Genomic DNA, 22950 nt, shown 5'->3' on the forward strand with positions numbered 1-22950 from the left:
AAAGCGACACTCATGTCTGACCCTGTACTAAGGGCCCCAGACTTTGACAAACCGTTCCTAGTAACCACAGATGCATCCGAGCGTGGTGTGGGAGCAGTTTTAATGCAGAAAGGACCTGATCAAGAATTCCACCCTGTAGTGTTTCTCAGCAAAAAACTGTCTGAGAGGGAAAGCAACTGGTCAGTCACTGAAAAAGAATGTTATGCCATTGTCTATGCTCTGGAAAAGCTACGCCCATATGTTTGGGGACGGCGTTTCCACCTGCAAACCGACCATGCTGCACTAAAGTGGCTTCACACCGTCAAAGAAACTAACAAAAAACTTCTTCGGTGGAGTTTAGCTCTCCAAGATTTTGATTTCGACATCCAACACATCTCAGGAGCTTCTAACAAAGTGGCTGATGCACTCTCCCGTGAAAGTTTCCCAGAATCAACTGGTTAAAATCGTCCTTGAGATGTGGAAAATATTGTTAGTCTTTATGTACTTGGTAGTATATTTAGAGATGCATGTGTCTTATTAACTCTGTTTTCCTAGAGCTCCAGGAAGAAATCCCAGCCAGTGTTTCACCCTAGCTGAGATTTGGGGGGCGTGTCATAAATATAAAGGGAAGGGTAAACCCCTTTGAAATCCCTCCTGGCCAGGGGAAAGCTCCTCTCACCTGTAAAGGGTTAAGAAGCTAAAGGTAACCTCGCTGGCACCTGACCAAAATGACCAATGAGGAGACAAGATACTTTCAAAAGCTGGGAGGAGGGAGAGAAACAAAGGGTCTGGGTCTGTCTGTAGTCGTCTTGGCCGGGGACAGAACAGGAATGGAGTCTTAGAACTTTTAGTAAGTAATCTAGCTAGGTATGTGTTAGATTATGATTTCTTTAAATGGCTGAGAAAAGAATTGTGCTGAATAGAATAACTATTTCTGTCTGTGTATCTTTTTTGTAACTTAAGGTTTTGCCTAGAGGGGTTCTCTATGTTTTTGAATCTAATTACCCTGTAAGATATCTACCATCCTGATTTTACAGGGGGGATTTCTTTATTTCTATTTACTTCTATTTTTTATTAAAAGTCTTCTTGTAAAACACTGAATGCTTTTTCATTGTTCTTAAGATCCAAGGGTCTGGGTCTGTAGTCACCTAGGCAAATTGGTGAGGCTTTTTACCAAACCTTGTCCAGGAAGTGGGGTGCAAGGTTTTGGGAAGTATTTTGGGGGGAAGGACGCGTCCAAACAGCTCTTCCCCAGTAACCAGTATTAGTTTGGTGGTGGTAGCGGCCAGTCCAAGGTGTAATATTTTGTACCTTGGGGAAGTTTTGACCTAAGCTGGTAAAGATAAGCTTAGGAGGTTTTTCATGCAGGTCCCCACATCTGTACCCTAGAGTTCAGAGTGGGGGAGGAACCGTGACAGGCCCCTAGACTGTAAGCGCTTCGGGGCAGGGATCATGTCTTACTAATTGTTTGGGTGTTGTAAAAATAAGTAATAACAGTAAAAATATAAGTATTTAAACTTAAAAAAAATATAAACCAAATAGTTTGAATGACTGCAGTTATATGCAAGTTGATAAAAAGAGATGAGCTTTTGGGATTTAAAATAAAAAGTAAAATGGTTATAACAAAATGTTCTCTTCTTTATAATTATACCCACTCTGACACACCTGACTCAGAGTCCCTAATGAAAATGTTTCCAATATACATTTATCTCCATTTTTAAATAAACAGGAGAAAATATTTCTCATAGCTACTAATTGCCTTGTGATTTCAAAAACAAACACAAACCCGCCGCCCTCCCCAAAACAAAAAAACAATTTTGCCCTTCCAACAGAGTTTTGTCATCTATGGGAGTTGCACACACATATCTTATGGTATAACTAGGCCTAGTTAATTTAATTGTTCCAATACTTACAGTGTGACACGTGGAATGTGAAGAATAACTATACAGGCTGGAATGTACATTGTTAGATTTCGTAGCAATATAAGCTTATACAAATCTTAGTTTACTTGTCTGCTACATTTTTAAGAGTACTATTTGACTGGATGCTAGTGAGTTTTGGACGATGTGGTATTTTGAAGAAGCCAAATGAGCTCTAAGAAATAAACTGATACCTCTCTCGAGTGTCATACTAACTGTTACTGTGTGAATTATACTGCTGATAAAGATGTTGCTATGAACTAACATATCACTACAGAGGCTTAATCAATTTACAACATTTACATAATTATAATAAGCAACTCTGTATTAAAAGTGTTTCATTTACATCTCTAAATTGAAATCTTTAATGGAAGTCCAAGGCAAAGGTAAAAACCAAATCTAAAACACCATTTTTGTCTGTGTGACATTTATGCATGTGAAAACAATACCACAGGTTGGTTGGTGTTAGCCTATTCCATGGTATCTAAAAGATCTTGCCCCTGACAGCTTACAGTCTTCTTCCCATGTAATATGAACACCTCAGTGCCTCACTGATTTTTTTCACCTGACATCAAATAATGCCAGCTGCATGCAAAAGTCAGTCTTGTCTCCTGTTTCGCATCCCCTGCAGGCTTGTCCCAGCTTGCTAGCTTTCTTGAGAAGATGGGAGCAAGTACCTGCATAGCTATTTCATTTACAAGCCTGGCTCAGTCTCTCCTTGGTGCAAAAATGGTTCCGTGTTAGAGGAAGGATGCTGCTTGGAGAAGAACATGTCTCTGTTTCATAAGGAGACCCAAACTCCCTCCCAAGCCTAAACTTTTTATTCTGTATAACAGAAGACCAGCTCCAGATGAGGATAGGGAGCACGGTATATCTGTGGACTTCCTTGACTACCCATCACATGAAGGTTTTTCTTTCTGGTACAAGCATTTCTGAGCCCAAGGATCCACTGGGACACACAAGGATGTGAATTTGTTCTTCATTTCATCCTCTAAGCCTCTCTCCTGTGAAGCAGGCTGTGAAGGATCAGAACCTAAGTGGCCTTGATCCCCTCACCCACCATGATTTAGGGGAAATCATGCACAGTTTTAAAATGTCCATGAAGACCTTTTAGGACAGACACAGATATGAGTTTGAAACAACAGGATTGTGGAAGGGAGCTGACAAAGTGGGGCCCCATCTAAGGGCATTGGTGTGTCTCAGTCTAGAAAAGACAGGCAAGCAGGACACTCACAGAAACAGCTTATAGGGACGTGTCTGTCTCTTGCCAAGTGTGCTAAGATGCTCATACTTAGGGAAGGCCAGACATACTATTGGCTTACGGGTGGCCCAGGAATTCCAAATAACTAATGGTGACAAAGTACTGCCTGAAACAATAAATTTTCACCTAATGTAGCCAATTCAAACATTCTAGGGGAAAAAAGTTATATTCAAGAGGTAAGGAAGAGAAGTGTTATCTGTAAATCTATGGCTGAAAGCAAAAGGCCAAAGTTCCAACCTCCTAAAAGACCCTTCAGTCTTTAGTCAATTCTGCAGCATAAGGCAAAGTAAACCTATCTCTACAGGGCTAGCAGTGGTACGCTGTTTTGGTTACTGAGTTATAGGATCACTTAAATCCTCTCAGCCCTTTCAAGAGATCCCCTCTGCAGTCATTGGCAGAGACTCTGAACTTGAGCCACCAAATAGTTACATGCAACAAAAAGAAGGCTGCCATTCTCTGTTCCGATTCGGAACAGGTTAAATCCTCATTGTCTGTCCCAGGATGAGTGTCAAAGGGGTTAAAATTGTATTTCAATTCTAATCCACTGCAAGCAGTCCCGCTCTCCCCCAACACACCTAAATCATTTTCTCTGTCCATCCTTTGAACACATGTTCTTGCTTTGTCTTCTCTTGCTTTATCTAGTTTATCACCTTTCTTCTTCTTTCGCAGAAGGAAGACAGCATCAAAGAACTCAGGTCCCAGGTGGGAAGCTCAAACAGGATATAGGTCCCACATACTTCTGCTGAAACAATCAGATGCCTCCTCTGTGCACTTGTTTTGATTGACACTTACTTGGGACTTTCAAATTCAGTTCTGTATTAACTTGTTTTCTGAGTTCCTGGGGAAAATTAATTTTATTACATCTTTTGTGGTACAGAAGATAGTTGTTTTCCTTTTCCACAGTGTCTATTTCTATTATAGCAACATCTATTTATTGCCTTGACCATTGTGCTGAAAGACAAACATTCATGCCCCTTGTAGGCCACATTAAAATCATATTCTGATATATAGGTATCTCAGTCTTATCTCCTTTTCACATCTAGCTCAAAATCAGTGAAGAACTGAATTAAGCCCTATTTACAAAAGAAACAAACCATGAACTTTTAGGCACGAGGGTCTCAGATCCCTCAGCTGATGCCATTATTTAAAGGGACAGGTGAATGCCCAATTGTGAAAATCAAGTCGTCATTCCTCTCAAATAAACAGAATTATGTGCTCATAAAACCATATTAAGTCTTTAAACAGGAGTAAAATGATATTTGGAGACACTTGAATGCGTCAAAGACCAATGAATAAGAAAAAAAATATGTCACTGATTTAGAAAGGGGAAAATGAACTATTTTTGAAAGTCTTAACACTATTACTTGCATGTAACTAAAAAGATTTTACTCCATAACATAGCTTCTCAATGGATTGAGAAGCCTAATTGGGTGATTGCAAAACCTACTTCCTATCCTTTGTCCCATCATTTATCTTCTGCTGAAATAGATTTACCCAGTTACTTGCAGTTAGTCCTACTCAGACACCAGTAGTTCCCCACAAACCATTGTGCCAATTTCCACAGCTCTTTCCTTGAACTGCTCATGCCCTCTTTGACAAAGCATGGATCTGATGAGGACTGTTATAGGTATTTGAGCACATGCACATGTGTAGTTGGAAAAGTCATGGTGTTAAAAAATAACTCTTGCTCTCTAAGGAAAGTGACCTATCAAAATATTTCCTTTTTAAGGAACAAGTCCCAGAAAGAGCCAAAGTGCTTCTAACTACACCTTGAGCCCTTTTAAAACATTGAAAACAAAAATGTGTGTGTTGTAAACTCTTTGGGCAAGATTCAACCATGGTTTAACTCTACTAACTTCATTATTCTTTATGTGAAAAGAAAAAGTCAATATAGTTTTGGACAAAAGGTTTTCTGAGCTGACTTCTCAAGTTCTTGAACAAGCTTTCCTCCTTAACAGTAACAAAGGTATTCAGAATAGAAGGAAGGACCTATACCATTTCAGTGTGATATCTCCCATTCTCATCTGTGTATAGATTTATTCACCAGCTGCTAAAAGAATATATGCTTATTGAGACTTAATCTACTTGTGGGGGGTGGGAACAAGACAGGAACAGAAAGAGATGACAGTGCAGAATAGGATTCATACATTGGACAGACCAATCTGCATATTTCATATCTGGAGAAATACTAACTTGTAAGGGATAGATGCAAGAGCCCACCTAAGTCCTATCACAATATATACACTAAGGATGTGCTAACAGTGACAGAGATATGAGTTGATTCCTTGTTTAAATTCTGACCATAATCATACTTCTTCATTCATCTCTCCCACTCTGCTTTCCCAGATGAGTTGAGCCTGAGGATAGTGAAAATTTTCTCCAAAGTTGACACGTATGGCTATCATGAATTGGACAGTATACAGTGCTTTGTCCATATTTTGGTTATCACCACTTGGTCAGAAACCTATAGGTCATTTCTACAACACACACAGCCTCTCCCTCAGTCTGTTAAACTACTGTCCTGAGTTGCTTTCTCAAACATGTCTCCAACATGACAAGACTACTTCTATTTATAAAACGTAGTGAAGCTGAAAATACACACCAGGGTCAACTGCAGTTGGCAGCTGTCCTAGGGAGGAAAAAAAAAAGCAGAAATGGTGGATGTATCATCAGTAGCACCAAATGCCATGAAACTATTGTCAAAATGGAGATATATTTCCTGATGGAAGGGCCAAAATAATCATACTGGATAATTATTTTAAAGCACCTCAGGTAGGAGATATTTCTCTTCTTAATAAGAATACAGCTAGTTTAGGAACTTGTCTGAGGTCAGGTACTTTAAAGTTGACCTGAAAATTATTAAATAAAAACATTATAATTTAACTAGTTCAGAAATGTACATTTCTATTATTCAAATTCCTAAAATCTGACACTAGTTTTTGTTAATCTGTGCATTATCATCAAGGACAAACATGAATTAGAAAGGTTTCAGAGTAACAGCCATGTTAGTCTGTATTCGCAATCCGATGAAGTGAGCTGTAGCTCACAAGAGCTTATGCTCAAATAAAAAGGTTAGTCTCTAAGGTGCCACAAGTACTCTTTTTCTTTTTATGAATTAGAAAGTAACTCACCTATAAAATGTTTAAATATCTATTTTATTTAACAGTTTTTAAAACTTCTGTCTCTCACAAACACACAAGCCTTGCCCCCTCTTGAACTCACCAGACACATAAATTATGCAAGCTGAAAACACTTAGCCATTAATAGATATCAGAAAGTAGAAGAATATGATTTAAACTTTTGCGTTTAATATTGTTTTAAGGCAGATTAAGTTCATTTTAGGGCAAAAGCTGCTAGAGGATCAGTTCAAATTAGATTAAAGTGCAAAATATTTGCATTTACTTTGATTTAGGTGTTAGATGAAAATGTCTCATTGGAAATAGGAGGTTCTGTCTGTTGGCAAGACTCATCAGAAGAATGGTAGCATTTGTTTCTTATATCAAGTTGCACAACAAGCTGCAAAAATAATTGCAGATGTACCTTCTATTCTTTCATTGTTCCTCACTAAAGTTTCTTTTAATTTATTAAAACAAAATCTATATTGCAAAAGCAATTAGAAGAATTAAAACAGCACCATTTATACAGCTACTTAAGCAGCATTACTCATTTGACACTGAAGGTTCTATTTTGGGATACAGAATATAAAACCATTTCCTCAAGATATTTTGTGTTCAGCATAAAATATTAAAAATGTCTCATTTCCATGAGATCTGGTGGGAGTTCATGACAGATGTGTTGTTTTTATTTTCAAATTTTACAGCATTATTGGGTCCAATTAGCCCTGATGATTTACCCATGACAGCATGAACTTCTTGAGAGGAAAGAAAAAGTAGATCATCATCTTAGGAGCAAACAACAAACTGGGCTAAGATGGTGGGAGAAAGGCGCTGATTTTAGGTGTTTTACAACAAATGCCCACAAGTAGCCCAGAGAGTTTTCACTTATTTATACACCACCATATGATCCATCGTTTTGCCTTTAGCACTACAAAACAGACAGCCTTGGTACAAAGTGTTCTCCAGGTGTTAGCTTAGCAATTGTGTCACTATTTCTTATTTATATGCTCTGTCTAGTAATAGAAGACAAATTGCTATAAATGAGGTATTTGTGATTAAACAAGCCTTCTAAAGACAAGAGGGTGGACAGCTGAGTGTCATTACCTTGTGTGCCCCTTCTCCAGGCCAAGAACCAGGATTATAAAACAAAGTTTAAATGAAAATCTGATCTGGCCTATGGAAGTCTTCATATTGGAACTTTCAATTTTGTTTCTCCTTTTGAAGATTACCCCCCTCTTTGGTAATGGGCCCGGAAGAGTCTAATGTAAAAAAATACCTTGTCAAATGTCTTGTCTGGTTCCTTAGAACATCCTGACAGTATTAAAGTCTGCTAATAGCAAGAGTAGTAATTTTGTGTGAAGGAATTTACAAGGCAACATTTAAATCACGTAGCCACAAGAAAAATAAAGGTGATAAATGAATATGATAGTAAATGAACACAAAAATCATCTGCCTTAAGTTTGAGTACAATTTAAAAAGTTCAGATTTGTAATTTCAATTAAAACATCTACACTATTTCTTTCACCTGATTGTAGCCCCATATGGCAAGGTCAGCCCTTTCAGTGAACAAACAGCTCAGTCGCCTCCAGTGTAGCTGTTATCTTTCTCAACAAGGGGAGACATTTGGCACAGCCTAAAGCTGGGGCATGAACCCTGGCTAAGCTTAAGACATTTATCTGACAGCATCAGCTGACACTCCACAAACACATTTGCTCTCCATGACCCCAGAGCATTCGTGATTAATCAAAAATGTATCTTGGATCTTGAGAACAAGCTACAAGCAGGCACACACGCACACAAAAAGAATACGCTCTAGATCTCGCTTATCGACTCAAGAGGTATATTGAATTTAGAAATAGCAAATAGAATAAAATGATCAATATGTTCTCACTTGTCCATGGAAGAGCAAATTTTACCCCTCAAGCAACAGACATTGATCATGTAAATGTTTTTGGAGCCACTTTCAAGTAAAGAAAGCAAAAACATCATGATTTTTTAAATTTTTTTGAGGGGGGAAATAAAAGGGAAGAGTCACAAAGGTGTGTGTGCTATAACTTAGTTGGAAAGTGTGTAAACAACATTTAAAGATATGAAGTACATAACATGCAGCACTACTGCAGTCTTTTTCACTATTCCGTACTGCTAAAACCCAGTTTTGGTAGCATGTTGCCAAGTGATCTTAATAAAACATTATGAAGGAGACTTTAAAACTTAATGAAGGCACATAATCTGCTTCAGAGAAAACTCCCTGCCTTAATTTAAATGAGACACAGTTATAACATATCCCCCATGTACTGTTTACAATTTATAATTTATGTCTTTCAGTTCAAATACACTACTTTCTGCAGTCAACTGCTAAATGATATGATTAGCATCTGAATACTGTAATATTCTACTTCTCAATAGTCAGAGTAGTATGAGGCAGTGAATTTCTGTTTTAATACTTTTTTATGTCACTTTCTAATAAGAATTCTGAACTCTAATTAGGTATGCAGGAAGAAATTATGTGCCCCACCCAAGTTAATTTGAAGATGGTTATATCTTTATAGAACTCTCCACAATTGCACTTATTAAATCTCATTCTTTCCTGATTACCTACTGCTTAGGTTACAAGTCTTTTGTGCTCATACAGCACTATCATTCTACCAGAGAAAAACTACTGTACATGCTCTGGTCCCTGTTGGCACGACAAACAAACTTTCATAGCATGTGCTCTCTCTATAAAATGGTGGTACTAATTAGAAGATATAAACTCATGCTGAGGCATGATATGAATTGGCTTTATGCATCTACTAAGCTCACAGCAGTATTAGATTTATGCTGTCGATGGCTTGAACTAATATTCAACTAAAAATTTACACATTTTTAAATCTGCAGAAAAATGCAACAAAAAAGTAATTGTATTTATTGATGCAATTCAGCAGAACCTCACTAATCCATACTCCATTAATCTGTTAGCTTTATAAAGAGCACAAAATGCAGTCTCCTCACTTTTCAGCAAAGATTTAGTAGCAGAATACTGCAGTGAAATCTTATGTTAATATTATTTAGTACTTATATACCACTTTTCTGTGGGCAGATTTCAAAAGGCAGTACAAAAGGGGTGGCGGGGGAAGGGAGGGGAGAGGGGTTAGGGGAGAGGGGTTAAATGTGGAAATGGAGGCACAAAGTGGCGTATTAACTTGCCCAGTGTGTAAGTGATAGACCCAGTCAATGGCCAGAGTCCAGCTCTCCTGAGTCTCTATCCTGTGCCCTAGTTACTGGACCAGACAGCAATATATCACAGTACACTTATTAGCACATTGTGGAGCATCGTAATCAATAATTAAAACTAGTTGCTACAAATTAAGCAACAAAGTACACCTTGTAATGCATTTTTGTTCATTTACATATCTGCTTTTTAACAAAATTCAGGAGTTTACAATGAGTTTCCTCATCAGAGTGAACTAGTGAGGTTGCAGTGAACCGCAATTTCAGTCTCACTCGAACACTATGTACATATAGTCTTGCATGGTGCTAGCCTCCCATATGTTTATCTTTGTGAAACTCTTAAAATGTGAATTGTTAGCACTAGACATCACAGCTGTATGTTTTGACATCCATGGTGAAAATGAGCAGAAAATCTAACTGTTCCATATCAAGAAGTATTTTTACTAGTGCTAATGTGCCTTAAATACCTTGTTCCACAGATGAGTAGCCTGGCACCTGCTGCATGAGAAATAGCCAATTACTGTTCAGTGTCTCTAATTTTCTGATTCAATTAGCATGCTTCAGAGCTTTCCAGTTTAATTGCAAACTACTTCACAGTTAGCTCTCTGATTAATCATTGCCCATCTGCAAGCCATCGCAAAACTTAGTGGAACAAATTTGTGTACTTTGGAATGCTGGGAGCTTAGCAAATCAAACTTGTTTTGGTATATAAAGCTTTAATTTTGTTTGCCCTTTTCAGCTGCACTTGTAAGAAGCTCTGTACTGATTAAACAGGAAGTCCGGACCATAATACGCTACATTATGCATATAATTACTGTAAATACAGCCGAGACTGTAGAAACATCATTTAAGGTTAGGCTCTAACGTGTATGGCGTAGGGGGTCAAGAAAACAGATTTGGAATCAATTTCTTCCCATTACAACAGAAAGCAAGTATAATAAAAATAAACGTGATGTAATTCTAACACCTGTATCCATGCTGGCATTTTTGTATTATTGTATTCTTACATAATCACAATAGAATATTGCTTTCTTATTTCTTTTAGTTAACAGTAATTAACTTTTAAAAACTTTGCAGAATGTACTTAAGAAGTTTTACTCTGTTGATTCACTTGTGTTTTTAAATGTTAGAAAACTGTTCTTTTTTTGTTGTAGCTGCTTTTCTTTGTGTATATTGCTTCAACAATAACAATATACAGTGGCCCCATACAACTTCAACATTTTAGAATCGTATTATTTATAAGGCTAAGTTTTCAAATGTATGTGCATAAACTGCATGTACAAAATAGCTAGGCAACGATAATGACACAATGGGAAACTGGGAATTACATACAGAATTACCTATTTTGCACACACATACATGTAATTTTTGAAAATTTAGCCCTATGGGCCTCAATTCAGCAAAGTGCTTAAGCCCATGCTTATCTTTACATAAGTGCCTGAGGAATCAATCCTAAAAGGTGCTCAGCACCCTCAACTCATATTCAGGGGGCGATAAAGGGTGCACAGCACCTTATAGAATTGAGCCCTAAGTGATTTGCTGAATCAGAGTTATACTGCACATTACATTTTCCTAAAACCTTTTACTGCAAAATGATACAAATAAATATTTTTTTCTGCATTTTAGTAAGAGAATTTTTAAAGATTCTTCTTTTAAACAAAAAAACCCACCTTGCTAAACTCTTGTATAATAATGAAAATCTTGCCCAACCAATGCAATGTGCTCTCCAATTTTACATGCTATCTTAGGGTTTTATGAGTGGAAATAGTATCAGTGGAAATAATTACCCTCTTGCAACTTGACACCAATACAACCATATTATCATATGCTAAAGCTGAAGAAGCCAATATATTACTACTGAATAGAAGGCTGATTGTAGGATTTCAACAAAGTCCTGAGATATTTAACTTTAAAGTGCTGAGCTTTGTAGGTACAGAAAGCTATTTTAAATAATTCATACAGGTTTTTAAGGTTTCCTCAAAGCCACATACAGGTGGATTCATGGTAATTAAGGATGCATTCAGACAACTACTTCTATAGGTGGAGAGAGACAAATAATAATCTCAATAGTGTTTACAAATGTCTAAAACATTCCTAATACAGTTTCTCTCTCTCAGGTGGTGCATATGCAAAAATCATGATGGTGTGATGTGGTTTAAAGCTTTTATTGACACTCTCTTGGAAAAATCTGAGTAACTCACCAATGATTTCTCCCCTTAAAGTTAATACAGCCATTACAAACTCATGGCAAAAAAACCCCAAAAAACAAAACCTTTGATGTCACCACATACCAATATGAGTCAACTATTTGAACATACAGAGCACAAGGGAAAGTATATTTGCAGAGTAAAGGTTTTGTCTTTTATATATAAAATTGGATTATAAATTTAAGATATGTACATTGGATTCATGCTGAGGTACATGGTTTACTCTGTGGGAAACAGAAATGAATAGAAGTGAATTGCTGGTCTTTCAAGAGTCCTAAATGTTAGAAGTTATTTTTATCCTAAAGTCAATGTAGCTTCTATTATCTGTTCTGTTGAAACATAATCATGTTTAGCTCATCTGCTATGTACAGCTCCCACATTAATGGTGGGAAAATTCAGAAAATGATGGCTATTATACCATGCACCCAAACTGTGATTTTATACAGTGTCTCAAACTGAAGTGAATATCATCTAAATCTTTACAACATTGCTTAAAAATTTTAGCCACATGATGCCCATTAAAGTCAAGGCAAGATATGTAGCTAAAACCCTGTAATACACTTTGATATATACTCCATATATGGGTTATAGTCTCAACTCAGTGTGCGGGAATTTGTGTTTAGAATTCTGTGGCCATGCTATCCTATCACTCCAGGAAGCAGGATTGTATATTATTCCCATCACTTTCATTGGCAATTTATTCATGTCTAAATCTAATTCACAATTGCCTTCCTGGGATGAGATTCTCACCCCCTCTCTGGTTCCTTTACTGGGTAAAGTAACAAGAGCAGCGTAAAAGGGCTCCAAAAGTCTCAGATACAGCCACTGGAAAATTCTCCTGGCATGGAAACTAAGGGCTACCAGCTGCCCTGCAGGGACCACCTCAAAAGCTCTGGCATGGTGAGGGAAGGGGTGTGTGTGTGTCAGGGCATTGCAGTGGGGATTTTGGGCAGTCAAGAAGGCTGCTATAATTTAGGTTTGAGAGCTGTCTAAATTACATCAAGGGCCACTCTGGCCTCAGAAACAGTCTCGAATCAGAAGATCCAAAGTCTTAGCACCCCATCCTGGGTTGCATGTTCTGTGCTGAGTCTCTAACGCCTTGTATTCACGGATAAAATTTCCCAGAATAGCTATAGTGGGATAACTATTCTGCTATTGTTATTTCAGTATTGTTTTACTATCCTGGTATAACTCCTCCATGTGGACATTATTCCAGAATGAAACTGATTGTGTTCTAGAATAGTTACTTTACTTTGAAAGCAGAGTAATTATTCCAGAATACGATCACTTTTATTCTGGAACGCTATTTCTATAACAACATAGCTATGCTGGGAAATGGCCCCATGTGGACCAAGCCTAAAAGGCACAGCATATAATCTTACCTCTGGTTACCAGTCTTGTCCATGGACTTGCAATACCAGCTCTTTCAATATGTTAGTCCTACTTACTAACTGTTTTACTTCAGCCATAACCTCTTCTTCTCTTCCTTTCCTTTAATTTAATTTGTTATGAGGATTTGTGACTATCAAGAATCCATTCCATTCTTTGCAGCAGTCACTTCTTTTAAAATCTCTCCACAAATCTTCCTTTTCTCTTTAGTTTGATTGTCCCATTTTATGATAATGTGTAAAAAATGTATGTAAAGTAAGTTGCATTATAGTATATAAGTCCCAAGACTGGTCAGAACTGCTCTTTTCTTTTTTGTGTGTAAATTAAATATATATATATATATTTACAAAATGTTAAAATTTGGGGTTTTTTTAATTCAAATCCTATTTTATTCAAATCCTGTTATTTCTTAATTTTAAAAAAGTCTCCTTTTTTATTAAAAAAATGGTGAGGAAAATTAAAAATTTGAGACAAAGTAGGGGGAAACAACCTGGTCTCACTTTTTATTTTCTTTCTCCTTTTTCAATTAGACAAAAGTTTTAAAAGTTACAAGTAAAAGAAAATGAGGGGGAAAAGCCCATTTTCTCTACTTTTTCATTTTTCACTGGAAAAAAAAAGGAAAGTATTATTTTTTGTTCCTTGCTCTAATTTAGAGAACGAGAGAGAGAGAAAGTTAAAAGGTATGAGAAAAAGTGTTACTTTCAAAAAATGAAAGTGTTATTTTTTCCATATTTCTAGTGGAGAAAATGATTTCACATTTTATCATCATTTTGAAATGAATAATTTCTTGAAAATAAAAAAATACTGAGTTTTTCAGTAAAATGTTATTTTGAAAATGATTTTTTGTGTGTGCAAAAATATCCACTTTTTTGGATGAAATTCCTTTTTTTACTAAAATGCTTTTCATTTAAAAATTGTTACCAGGTCTATCAGCATTTAAGGAAGATAACTAAAATACAATAAACTAAGAACAGAACAAACTTGATTCTAATGAAAACTGCTGCTTCCCTCTGTAGCCCACTTGGTAACACCCTTTCAGTTAAGCTTGACTGTGGGAAACAGGACAGAGGCGTGTTTTTAGCCCTCTCTATCATGCACCTATAAATCTCTCCACATTAGAGTCTGGGAATACACATTTAAGGGGGTCCAGCAACTTCGCCATGCCCAGGTGGAAAGTAACCCTTCACTGGCACCCTAGCCAATATCAATTCCCATCAGCCTCTGCCAGGGACACATAAATACCCCATATAGGCACTATCAAGGCCATCAACAGCAATGTTCCCTCCAACCCACTGGCTGCTCTGCAAGATTCCCAAGTCAAGAAAAAGTATAACTGTACAGAATTCAGAATTAGGCCAAATCCTGCAATTTAAAATGCACGGGGGACTGTTGTGCCTGCAAAGAACCTAAGTGAAGTCAACAGGCTCTACATAGATTCAGCAGACTGCTTGTGCATTGTAAATCACTGGAACTTACATTTTCATATTGCAGTCCAGTGTGAACTGTCACTGAAAGTGAATGGTTGTTCTATCCTAAATAAATGGCTTGAGTAAATTTGGGAGATATAAATTATGCAAAAATAACTGATGCAAAGAATAACTACATAGGTGACCTCCACACACCATGGGGTGCCATTGACTAATATACTGAGGAAATAAAGACCTTGTTGATAGTTATTCCCAAAAGATCTCAATGCTCTGAGATCCTATAAGCATGTGGCAATCTGCCTGTTATCAGACATATCTAGCTAAACTGGGAAGCAAATTTGAGAAGCCATGCTCCACAAGATTTATGCGAAGTTCTGTATATAATGTGTTCTGTGCATGCGCTGTAGTTTTACGCACAGTGATTGTGATGTATTCCATCCTCTCTTCCATTGATGGACAAATGCCATGTTCCTTGTTAAGTAAAATGGAAAAGAAAATGTTTTAAAAAAAAGAAAATGTGAAAATAGCCAGCTAGGAAATTTGAATCATATAATCTAAACACCATGCCCCATCTTACTATTAATATCTTTAACAGTAAGCTATCAATTGCTTTAATATAAATTTGATAAATATTTATAGAACTCATATGAAAATAATTTTCACTGGATAACTTGCCCATTTCAGCTATTGGTCCCAGGGTGGAATTCAGAAGGCGTAAGTAACAGCGCTTCTCAGTGGTGGGATGCAGTTTTTGGATTTGACTCCCACTGGGAATCTATTAGAGACAGAGCACTTCTATAATGGGATGCAAAAGGCATCTTTTTACTGAGATGTTTCTGTAAGCATTAACAATTAGTCTATGATTTGCCCTGGGCTTTGGGTAACTCATTGTGATACAGCATGGCCAGAGGGCAGCAGGAGAATGTTAGAAGGGAGCCTTATTCCCTGTAGAGGGAAGTTTGCTATAAATTAATTAAAGCACCCGAAGCCAATCACATGATAAATTTCAGCGTAGCAGCCGTGTTAGTCTGTATTCGCAAAAAGAAAAGGAGTACTTGTGGCACCTTAGAGACGAACAAATTTATTTGAGCATAAGCTTCCGTTAGCTACAGCTCACTTCATCGGATGCATTCAGTGGAAAAAACTCCCTGCTTCAATCAGACAAGAGGAGGAGTTGAAGCAGAGTGGATTGGTGGTGGAGCAGAGAGCAGTTTGGAGGGAAGGAGAGGAGAGTTTGGAGAATTGCTGCAGTGGGCTAAGAAGACCAAGACCCTAGGTAAAGGGACACCTGGTTTGTGCAGAGGGAGGGCAGCAGAGGGAAGTAGCCCAGGGGAAGGAACCGCTAGTTCTAGTGGTTTACCGCTATCCCTAGGGCCCCTGGGCTGGGACCCAGAGTAGAGGGCGGACCCGGGTCCCTCCCTCTCCACTCCCCTCTTCTAGGACACTAGTGGGGCAGTTAATACCCCAGTTCAGGGGCAAAAAATGTTGCTCTGAACCCCCCCCCAAGAAGAGAAAGCGTGAGACCCATCATAGTAGTGCTGGCAATTTGCCACATCATGTAAATTGATTCATTCACTGATGAGGGAAATGGATTTAGGAAATGTTTTATTTTGACATAATGACACCGATACCACAATGAGACATGACTTATAATACGTGTGTAACATCAAAATAACAGGGTTTTTATGGTGGAACGAATCACAACCTAACTGATAGGGGAAGCTACAGTGCTGTGTTAGACAAGTATTTTAGCTTCAATATTTCTGGCTACATTTGTGGTACCTCCTCAGAATGGATGAAATAGGCCAGGTGAGAAAAACCATTTGGTCAGGATGATAGATATGGTCGAGTGGCTTGGAAGGACTTAATAAGGAGCAGAGAGGTTTGGAAGATTTGCTATCTAGAAAGCAGTGTCAGGGTAGAAGAGAGGACATCCTAAGTTCCAATTCTAGTTCTGGTTCTTACTTGCTTGTTCTTACTTGTTTTGGGTAGACTCTCCGTCTTTCAACTTAGAAGTTTTTTTTTTTTTTTTTTAAATGTCACTAACATGCCTATGTATTTCCTAAGATAAAGAATGCTATACAAGGGTCTGCCACTCTTCTGACTCAAGACGATGATATAACCACCACTGACTTCAACAGGAACAGGTTCAGGCCCTCCATAATGAGTACTAAGTAGTTAAAAGTTCTATTATCAATTTAAAATGTATAAAAATAGCTTTTTTTATTTTACATTGTAAAAATGAAATCTATTAAAGACCAAGAATTGATTTCTATTCATGTAAAAATGACTATCCTAAAACTGAATTCTTTTCCTCCATAAGGACATCATCCACAAACTGGCAAATACTAGTATTTTATTCTCCCTTTTTACAAACCAATATAAAACTTTTCTTGGGATCTGACATAAGGACCAACCAGGAGAGATTCAGGGCGTGTCTTCACAGTAGGGCAGTGCTCTCTCTGGGTGTGTGATTTCTAAAGCGCACTAACATGTTGAGCATTAATTGGTCTGTGTAGACCCTGCTGGTGCGCGCTACAGGTTCCATAATGTAATGAAACAGTATTATAATAAAGCACACTAGGGAACCTTTAGTGCACACTAGCGGAGTCTACAAAGACCAATTGTTGAGCAACACATTAGTGCACTTTAGAAATCATATTCCCACAGTGTGCATTACCACACTGAGCAGACAAACCCTACCAGACAGATTCTCATCTGGGGTAGAATGGTATCGCTGTATTGGAGTCACCAATCATTTTATACTAGCTGATGACCTGGCTCTACATAAAAAGAAATGATCATTAATATAACTCCTGAATCCATACCAAAGGTTAAACAAACAAGAGGAAAATAATTTGGTGTCGGTTCCAAAGTATGTATATATCTTGCTGAGACCTTATGTCCTATTTGCTTATGTTCTTTCCATATGCCTGAGAACCAACCAGAGATTTTTATTTCCACATAGATGAATCCTATTGTTTTTCGTCTGACATTTGTCCCACAACAAATAATATTGTAATATTAGGATGCAAAGTAATATTGTAATGCTTGTCTGTTTAGAGCAATGCTCTCACTATAGTACTAGGCTATCATTTTAGTCTTTTTAATAGCCCTACTATTATTTATCTTCTTTTCAACAGTTACTTTAAAATTCTACTTTTACATTAACAAATTCAGTATTTTAATCTCAAAATTAACTATTGCTATGTACATTTCAGTAGATATTTATTAGCAATACATGTATGTAGATGCTTATGAATATCCTGCTGCCTTGAGATAATATTATTCTAACATGCCAAGTATGTTATTTCACCACAATTTGCATTGTTATAATAGGTTATTGATTGATTTTAGGTTTAAGGGACTAAGGTAGTATTCAGTAATGACTCTGAGCTACAAGTTTATTGCAAGTGCCCAAGGTTCATTCACCCCAAGCAATTTGGTCAATAACCAATTTTTATACTTCTATCTCCTTCAAAATTCCAAACCAATAATCCCTGGCTTTTTTTTAATTATTTCAGTATCAGACTAACGTTTCCCATGGAAATCAATATGGGTGCGATCCATTAGCCAAAAATCTGCAGCACTGCAATGCAAACATATTAAAAATATTGATCTTGCAAGCTACTGATGTTTAGATTGACTTTAATGTTTGTAAGCAGCAATAACAGAATTTCAATGACTGAAACAAACTTTTGATTAAAATTATAGATTTTTAAATTTTTTTTGCCATTTTACTGTTTTAAAGGATATCACATCGTTTACTTGTCTGCCATAAAAATGAGCACAGTAGTAAACACTTATTCAATCCCTTATTTGTAAATATTTTCAGTCAGCCATAACTTACACATTCTAAAATGTATTTTGAACCATTTCTGACACTTCAGTCCCACATCACATGATATCTAAAGCCAATATGTGTTTGACTGGACTTATTTTTGCCCCACTTCTTTTTTTCTTGCTTCTTCTGCTCCCGTAGATTCTCCAATTACCAGCTGTGTCTAATATTTACAGAAAAGTGCCTGAGAAATATTAATTGATGTTTCCATAGCAGTTGTACATGTTTTTGCTAAATCTTTCCACTTTGGTTCTTCCTTCCCATGCAAGCTATCTAGGAGAAGAAAATGTCAGGACAAGCCCACTAAAGACATGCCCAGTCTAGCTCTAACTATCTTAGGTACTTGTAAGGGCACCATTATTATAATGTCTAAGCGCCTCACAGTGTTTAACACATTTATCCTTACAACAACCCTGTGGGGAAAGGATGTACTATTATTTCCATTTTACAGATGGGGAACTGATGCACAGTGAGACTAAGGGACTTGCCTAAGGTCACACAGGAAATCTGTGGCAGAGCATAGAAATGAACTAAGGTTTTTTGAGTCCCAGGTTAACTACTGACCATCCTTCCTTTCTTTCTGACATTTGGGTTTGGACCTGGGTTTTTCAGAGGCATTTAAAGTGTAGTTACTTTCTTAACTGAACTTCTACATTCTGTGAAGCTTCAATGTTTTTTATTTATATATATTTATAAACTTGTTTAAACTATGTCCATATTTGGTCAAGCTTTTTTTTTCTCCTCCACTTCCTCAGTACAAGCAGGTCTGTCTTGTTTGTGCTGCTTAAATTACAGCCAGATCCCTTAGAAACAGCAAAAGGGGGCACACAATTTAGAGTATTCCAATTGGAATACCAATACACCAGGAGTTTTTAATCATAACCACCTTCCTGCTGAAATCCATCCCACCAGGTCCACAGCCCCGACAGCTGATGTGCCCAGAGTGTCAATAGATGGTAAGGGTATGGATGCTAAGGTGTTCAGTCAACTTCTAGGAATGGTTTAGGCTTGGAGAATGCTGACACATGGGAGCATCAGGGATGAATATCGGAAAACCTTTATTCAAGTTTATTATTTAGAAAAGGCACTGAATTACAGAGTATCAGGGTTCATGTACAAACTTTTAACACAGCAAATGCCATTAAAAGCCAAGTTAAAAAAAAAAAAAAGCAAAATTCTAATGCCACCATTCTAGCTCCAAATACCTCATACAAAATGAACCAAACCCTCACCCAACAAAAACTGGAAAGGTAAGGGCATTGCACCATGCCCTAAAGGTCAACAAAGCTGACTCCACTACACCAATGGGCACAGAGTATTTCAAGAATCAAATCACAAACATTTCAATTATTTGTTGCATTATGGTAGTGCTAAAATGCCCCCCAAAAGATCCAGCACTAGGTACTGTACTGTTAGCTATCTCTCTAGCAGTGCAATGGAAAGATTGGTTCTTATATAGTCAGGATCAAAGCCTCATGGAGGTTTACTGATAAAAGTCAGTATTTGGAACTTCATCCAAAAGTAAACAGGAGACTAGTGCAGTTGTGAAAGCACTGGTATAACACACACTGCCATTTATGTGGTCACACTGGACTAACTGAAGCTTTCCTGTGCTCTTTAAGAGTAGTGTCACAACCTGGCCCATTCCCACCCTGGAAGGAAATCAGTCTGTTGTAAGTGGACCAACCATTGGATCCCATTGTGTCTGGGCAGAACCGGATCTCTGTTCCTAGCTCTGGATCTCTAAGGTACATTCTCAGCTGCAGACTTCGTGTTTGCCACCCTTCCTAGGGACCCGGGCCACTGCTGCCGACATGTCTTAGACCCCAAAAAACAGTACCTAGAAACCTTGATCTCAGTGGCTTATACATACTCCTCCAGACCTCCGCATGCAAATCCCATGTGAAAACAACCATTGTTCTCTGAGGTGGGCCAGCTGTTGATAGTCATTCAAAGTAGATGGCCCTTGATGGCTCTTTCAATGACAGTCCTCTCTGAGGTGTCCCATACCCCTCTCAAACAGGGAAGTTTCTGGAATATACTGACCACGTCAAGCTCAGGCTGGTTCTTCAACACAGAACACAAAATGGCAGTTATCATACACCAAATGGAAGACAGGGCACAAAAATGAAAGACACAAAACAAAATGGAGTTCAAAATATTCCCTTGTCACACACAGCGCTTTGCAATAATTCAATCTAGAAGTGACAAAGAGGACTATTGAGGTGAGGACCACATCTAGGAGAAATGGTTGAAATTGCTTGCCAAATACAGATAGAAGACGGTGCTTTTGGCCACTGATGCATCCTGTGACTTCAGTAGTGAGGAGCCAAAAGTACCCCTACATTATGAACTTCTTGGACAAAGGGCAGGCAAAATCTCCTAATGGAACCGAAGACCACTTCCAGAAACTGGCTAAACAGCTGGAAGGTAGAGAGGTGCTGCTGCACTGAAGACGCAGTCACTGGTAACCATGCAAACTACACTTTAAGCATCCAACTACCTTTACAAGAAAAAAAAATGCTAAAAAGGACAAGTTAAGGAAGGGACTAAGTGGTGAATTCAAGTTATAAAATGATAAGTACAAATATTGAACCTTCAGTGAGATATAAAAATAATTACAATACAATATAAATTATGTTCCTGTTCCCCTTGGAATAAATGCTTAAAAAATACTGGATTGATAGTCCTAGAGCCTGCAGTTACTTATCCACAAAATAGTTACAGTACAGGCAGCAGTAGTGCAAGCTTCTTACACTACACTGCCAATGTGTTCAACAAGCCTTAAAAAACACCTCTAAGCTGGAGGGTGTATTTCATTCTCCATGTCCATTCAACCTTTGCAAGAGGCCGTGAACTGTGATGTCAAACACTTGCTCCATGAGATCAATTCATTTCACATAGGCCACTAAACAATTAACCGATGGAAATAACTTTGGGCTGGCTTTTAACTGATCATCTCTCATAGAAGGGAAAGGCACCATACCCTAATATCAGTTTTCTGAGCCATCTAGTCCCTGACACATTTTGAAAATGAATAATATTTGCTTCAGTTGTTGCCTGGGACATAGCACAAAATATTCATTGTCTTCATATCTCTGCATATTCATCTTCACTGCAAGGAGACATTTCGAATAGCTATGTTTTGCATGACTTCTCTTCAAGATCTAAGTGTGTGAAGAAATTGCTAGTGAATTAGGCCCAGATTTTTAAAGATCTTTTGGCTCTGTGGTGCACATAGTTGCAATACGTGACTGATTTGGGCACCTAAGGGTATGTCTACACGTCAGTGGCTATGATAGCACAGCTACGTTGCTGTAATGCCATAATGTAGTTTGCTTCCGTCAATGCAGTTTACGCACGTCTCCAACAAGCGATAGCTAGGTTGACAGAAGAGTTCTTCCATCAACCTAGCTGTGTCTACCGTGTGGGTTAGGTTGACCTAGTACGTTGCACAGGTGCAACATTTTTCGCAGCCCCGAATGATGTAGCTAAATTGATCTAATTTTTGGGTGTAACCAGGCCTAAATCAGGTGTTGCAATGCTGAGCACCACAATGCCTAAATACCTATAAAAATCTGGGCCTTATTGACTATTTGCATCAATCATTCTATTTTTCAGTTACTCAAATATGTTGTCATTTTAGAATGTGAACATTTCCAGTATGCTCATCTGAGTTCAGAGAAGTTTAAGGTAGAGACTTGTTGGAGACAAGTGGCTTTATAAAGAACAACCTATATATAAAGCCAGCAAGTTCCTGTGCAGTGTGCACTGATAATGGCTACATTTGTCAGAAACAAAAGTATTTGTCACAGTAGACCAGACTTTGATCACTCTAAAGCCAGTATTCTGTCTCCAGAATTGACTAACACAGTATGGCCGACCTAAAATGTCCAAGTAACCATTAATTGGATTAAAAATCACAAGATTTTTAAAAAAGAATGAATTTGGTTGGGGGAGATATTATTTGTCTTCTGGTTTCTGACTGCTTAGGATACACAAGGCATATTTTCAATCTTTTCTGCACAAACATGAGGGCTAAAAACTTAGATTTTTTTTAAAAAGAAAGATAAGTCTCTCACATAATCACTTAACTCCAGGAGCTAGGGCTTTAGGTAAAATACCAAATGTCACAAGACTCACAATAAAATCATGGGAGTTGGTAACGCTGCTAATATCTGATTTTTCAGAAGCAGGTGAAAAATCTCCAAAATGTTCCTCTCCCAAACTGTGCTACATGCTGTATATGATGGGAAAAAATCCTTCATAACTCCTGTAACAATTAGCTAATGTCCTGAGCCTAGATTACCATTTTCTGACCATGGAAACCACCAGCACTATTATCAATACCAAATACTATCCTCATGTTCATTGTGTTAAGAGATAGTAAATGATAGAATATAATAAAAACAATAATTTTCCAACCACATTTGGAATCTGCACTTAAGCACAGAGTCAGAAGAATGGATCTAGACAAATCATGCCCACCTTTTCCTCCAGCAAAGTAGTGTGACCTTTGGATGACCAACTCTTTCTTTCATCCAGGTCTCTTAGTACAGATACTTCCATTTGGCCTCACCGAATGAGATTCTGGTCTTCTT

At 37.7% G+C, this 22950-nt stretch overlaps 1 protein-coding gene across 10 annotated transcripts in view; it reads right to left on the reverse strand.

The window, feature by feature from the left end:
- Window positions 1-22950, reverse strand: part of ARB2A (ARB2 cotranscriptional regulator A) — a 377086-nt gene that overhangs the window by 51120 nt on the left and 303016 nt on the right. The window contains exon 11 of one of the 10 annotated variants that reach the window (XM_073344480.1): window positions 3963-3997. The exons of 8 other annotated variants lie outside the window; for them this stretch is intronic. In XM_073344480.1, coding sequence (XP_073200581.1) covers window positions 3978-3997 — 20 coding nt within the window. In that variant the 3' untranslated portion in view covers window positions 3963-3977. Of the gene's footprint in view, window positions 1-3962; window positions 3998-20390; window positions 20417-22950 lie in introns of those variants that run through there. One more of the 10 variants, XM_073344481.1, reaches the window with a different exon arrangement.

The sequence above is a fragment of the Lepidochelys kempii genome, chromosome 5, assembly GCF_965140265.1.
Source record: "Lepidochelys kempii isolate rLepKem1 chromosome 5, rLepKem1.hap2, whole genome shotgun sequence".
NCBI lineage: Eukaryota > Metazoa > Chordata > Testudines > Cheloniidae > Lepidochelys > Lepidochelys kempii.